This window comes from Penaeus japonicus, unplaced genomic scaffold, assembly GCF_977035675.1.
Source record: "Penaeus japonicus unplaced genomic scaffold, GWHDUDI00000001_assembly GWHDUDI00000034, whole genome shotgun sequence".
Lineage (NCBI taxonomy): Eukaryota > Metazoa > Arthropoda > Malacostraca > Decapoda > Penaeidae > Penaeus > Penaeus japonicus.
This window is the reverse complement of record NW_028234436.1, coordinates 15,360,156-15,365,155: the sequence shown is the minus strand read 5'-3', so window position 1 is coordinate 15,365,155 and position 5,000 is coordinate 15,360,156. Positions and strand designations below refer to the sequence as shown.

The 5,000-nt window shown below is 40.3% G+C and overlaps 1 protein-coding gene across 1 annotated transcript in view; it reads right to left on the bottom strand.

Moving 5' to 3' along the window:
* Nucleotides 1–5,000, bottom strand: part of LOC122264277 (uncharacterized) — a 6,065-nt gene that overhangs the window by 555 nt on the left and 510 nt on the right. The window contains exons 2-3 of the mRNA XM_043033094.2: nt 1,410–2,833; nt 1–692 (exon numbers count right to left, since the gene is read on the bottom strand). The exon at nt 1–692 is cut by the window's left edge and continues 555 nt beyond it. Of these exons, the coding sequence (XP_042889028.2) occupies nt 1–692; nt 1,410–2,833 (2,116 nt within the window). The remainder of the gene's footprint in view (nt 693–1,409; nt 2,834–5,000) is intronic.

Here is a 5,000-nt window from a genome sequence, read left to right as displayed (position 1 = left end):
CCGTTGCCATTTGTCGCTCCGTTACCATTTCCATTACCATTAGGGGCACCATAGTAATAGCCATTACCATTGCCATTACCGTTGCCATTTCCATTGCCGTTGCCATTTCCATTGCCGTTGCCATTTCCATTACCGTTGCCATTTCCATTGCCGTTGCCATTTCCATTTCCATTGCCGTTGCCATTTCCATTACCGTTTCCGTTACCATTGCCATTGGTATACCCATTTCCATTTCCGTTACCGTTGCCGTTGGTAAGACCATTTCCATTTCCATTCCCGTTGCCGTTACCGTTGCCATTGGTATAGCCATTACCGTTGCCATTGGTATAGCCGTTTCCGTTGCCGTTGCCATTGGTGTATCCATTTCCGTTACCGTTTCCGTTGCCATTGGTGTATCCATATCCGTTACCGTTACCGTTGCCATTGGTGTATCCATTTCCGTTACCGTTGACAACACCGTTACCGTTACCGTTGACAACACCGTTCCCATTACCGTTGATGAAACCATTTCCGTTGCCATTACCATTTCCATTAACCCTGCCAATCTCCGCATTCAAACCGTAGAACTGTTCAGCTGTGGAACAGTCGAAGTTGTACCACCAATCACACACGAAGTATTGCTGGTTGAACACTGTGCCGTTGGGACAAAGGAACGAGTCGATCCTACCTCCTGCCTGGCAGATGTGGAACACCTGGAGAGATAATAAGAGTTGCATCGTTGAAATCTGTAGTGATATGTGGATTCATGGATAGGTTATATTCAAATTGAAATATGTATATATCGTGCACTTCGAAACACATGTTGTTTGTGAAATACATATAAATTTATCTAAGGAAATGAAAGATTTGGTTACACTGATCAGCTAAATATGAATGGAAGTATTTTGGAAATTGCAAAACAAATATTTAATTAATCAATATGAAAAAAGATATATATATATATATATATATATATATATATATATATATATATATATATATATATATATATCCTAAAATATCATTGTCTTATCTCTCACCTAGCTTAGCATGAATGGATTAAAGAATACCAATACTTTAACCAAATATTGAAGATTGTTAAGATTATTTTTTCTATGGAATGAGATTCAATTACAACCGACAACTGTAATTCTTCAAAAATATAAATTATTAGTGAGTCTTATGAATCTATCTCTACATTTTTGTACGTAATTCATTTTGAGTCCTCTTTACTCTACATATACTTGCCTTTATATCTAAATCAAAACAATAGTAAAATTTTTATTTTTTACCATGCATTCAAGTTGGCAATATTGCATCATCGAATACAAATAGACACAAAATTTTGGATCAATTTGTATTTCTCTCTAAATAACCTCGACCTCCCCCCCCCTCTCTCTCTTCGAGAAGACATGGCACATGGCACTCACCTGGCACCCGGACTCAGGAGCAGTGTCAGCATAGTATCCTGGCAGTTGGCCGTCGCAGGAGAAGCCGGTGGCGGGGACGAAGGCCAGGATGGGGTAGTCCACACCTGGGACGCCTCCACCGCCGATGGCATTGCCCAGGGCAGTGATGGGATCTACGAAGCCGTTGCCATTGCCGTTGAGGCCGTTGCCGTTGCCGTTGCCGTTGATGCCATTGCCGTTTCCATTGCCATTGCCGTTGCCATAGCTATATCCGTTTACTCCATTACCATTGCCATTGACTCCGTTTCCATTGCCATTGACTCCGTTTCCATTGCCATTGACTCCGTTTCCATTGCCGTTAACCCCGTTGCCATTGTAATTGTATCCATTACCATTGCCATTGCCATTCACTCCATTACCATTACCATTGCCATTTACTCCATTGCCATTCACGCCATTGCCATTCACACCGTTACCATTGCCATTTCCATAGCTATATCCGCCATTGCCATTTCCATTACCATTCACTCCATTTCCATTGCCATTTCCATTGCCATTCACTCCATTTCCATTACCATTGGCGCCATTACCATTGCCGTTTCCATAGCTATATCCATTGCCATTTCCATTGCCATTCACTCCATTTCCATTGCCATTCACGCCATTGCCGTTGCCATTCACACCGTTACCATTGCCATTTCCATTGCCATTCACTCCATTTCCATTCACGCCATTACCATTGCCATTGGTATAGCTATATCCATTGCCATTTCCATTACCATTCACTCCATTTCCATTACCATTGACGCCATTACCATTTACTCCATTACCATTACCATTCACTCCATTTCCATTACCATTACCATAGCTATATCCATTGCCATTCACTCCATTTCCATTACCATTAACTCCATTACCATTCACTCCATTCCCATTACCATTAACTCCATTACCATTACCATAGCTATATCCATTGCCATTTCCATTGCCATTCACTCCATTTCCATTGCCATTCACTCCATTTCCATTACCATTAACGCCATTACCATTAACTCCATTACCATTACCATTGCCGTAGCTATATCCGTTACCATTCACTCCATTACCATTGCCATTGACGCCATTACCATTCACTCCATTACCATTTACACCGTTACCATTACCATTGCCATTTACACCATTACCGTTACCATAACTGTAACCATTTCCATTCACACCATTTCCATTGGCTCCGTTTCCGTTTCCATTGCCATTTCCATTGCCATTACTTCCATAAGAGTATGCCCCATTGCCATTTGTGAACACGTTTCCATTGGCCCCATTTCCGTTGCCATTTCCGTTGCCATTACCATTGCCATTTCCGTTACCGTTGCCATTGCCATTACCATTGAATCCGTTGGTAGGTGGAAGGTAACCTTGCTGGGCCAGGCAAGCGCCAGCCAGAGCTGTGGAAGGGAAAAGTATGAGCATTTTATTCACGAAGTGATTTGCCTTCTATTTTTGTTCAGTATTTTAGTTCATTTTATTTATTTTTTTTATTGGTTATTTCTTTGTTTTTGTTTTTAATAGCTTAGGGAGACGCATTGACAAAGCAAGGACGTCTGTGATTTTCCGTTGCTTTGTGGCTTTGTTTATGAGATTGATTTTTTTGTTTCTTTTATTAGGAGCGTGTAATCTAGAGTAGAATTATTTGATAGGCAAAGAAACACACTAGATACGTCACTAAAAGAAAATGTAATCTAGGCGAAAAGTATGCAATGCTGCTTCTTATAGGACACAAATCTGCTTCTTATAGGACGCAATACTGCTTCTTATAGGACGCAATACTGCTTCTTATAGGACGCAATACTGTTTCTTATAGGACGCAATACTGCTTCTTATAGGACGCAATACTGCTTCTTATAGGACACAAATCTGCTTCTTATAGGACGCAATACTGATTCTTATAGGACGCAATACTGATTCTTATAGGACGCAATACTGCTTCTTATAGGACGCAATACTGCTTCTTATAGGACGCAATACTGCTTCTTATAGGACGCAATACTGCTTCTTATAGAATGCAATACTGCTTCTTATAGGACGCAATACTACTTCTTATAGGACGCAATACTGCTTCTTATAGGACGCAATACTACTTCTTATAGGATGAAATACTGTTTCTTATAGGACGCAATACTGCTTCTTATAGGACGCAATACTGCTTCTTATAGAATGCAATACTGCTTCTTATAGGACGCAATACTACTTCTTATAGGACGCAATACTGCTTCTTATAGGACGCAATACTACTTCTTATAGGATGCAATACTGTTTCTTATAGGACGCAATACTGCTTCTTATAGGACGCAATACTGCTTCTTATAGGACGCAATACTGCTTCTTATAGGACGCAATACTGCTTCTTATAGGACGCAATACTGTTTCTTATAGGACGCAATACTGCTTCTTATAGGACGCAATACTGCTTCTTATAGGACGCAATACTGCTTCTTATAGGACGCAATACTGCTTCTTATAGGACGCAATACTGCTTCTTATAGAATGCAATACTGCTTCTTATAGGACGCAATACTACTTCTTATAGGACGCAATACTGCTTCTTATAGGACGCAATACTACTTCTTATAGGATGCAATACTGTTTCTTATAGGACGCAATACTGCTTCTTATAGGACGCAATACTGCTTCTTATAGGACGCAATACTGCTTCTTATAGGACGCAATACTGCTTCTTATAGGACGCAATACTGTTTCTTATAGGACGCAATACTGCTTCTTATAGGACGCAATACTGCTTCTTATAGGACGCAATACTGCTTCTTATAGGACGCAATACTGCTTCTTATAGGACGCAATACTGCTTCTTATAGGACGCAATACTGCTCCTTATAGGACGCAATACTGCTTCTTATAGGACGCAATACTGCTTCTTATAGGACGCAATACTGCTTCTTATAGGACGCAATACTGCTCCTTATAGGACGCAATACTGATTCTTATAGGACGCAATACTGATTCTTATAGGACGCAATACTGCTTCTTATAGGACGCAATACTGCTTCTTATAGGACGCAATACTGCTTCTTATAGGACGCAATACTGCTTCTTATAGGACGCAATACTGCTTCTTATAGGACGCAATACTGCTTCTTATAGGACGCAATACTGCTCCTTATAGGACGCAATACTGATTCTTATAGGACGCAATACTGATTCTTATAGGACGCAATACTGCTTCTTATAGGACGCAATACTGCTTCTTATAGGACGCAATACTGTTTCTTATAGGACGCAATATTGCTTCTTATAGGACGCAATACTGCTTCTTATAGGACGCAATACTGCTTCTTATAGGACGCAATACTGCTTCTTATAGGACGCAATACTGCTTCTTATAGGACGCAATACTGCTTCTTATAGGACGCAATACTGCTTCTTATAGGACGCAATACTGCTTCTTATAGGACGCAATACTGCTTCTTATAGGACGCAATACTGCTTCTTATAGGACGCAATACTGCTTCTTAAAGGACGCAATACTGTTTCTTATGATGTGTATTACTGATTCTTGCAAGCGCACTTTGCTGAACCTATAACTGAATTAAGAAG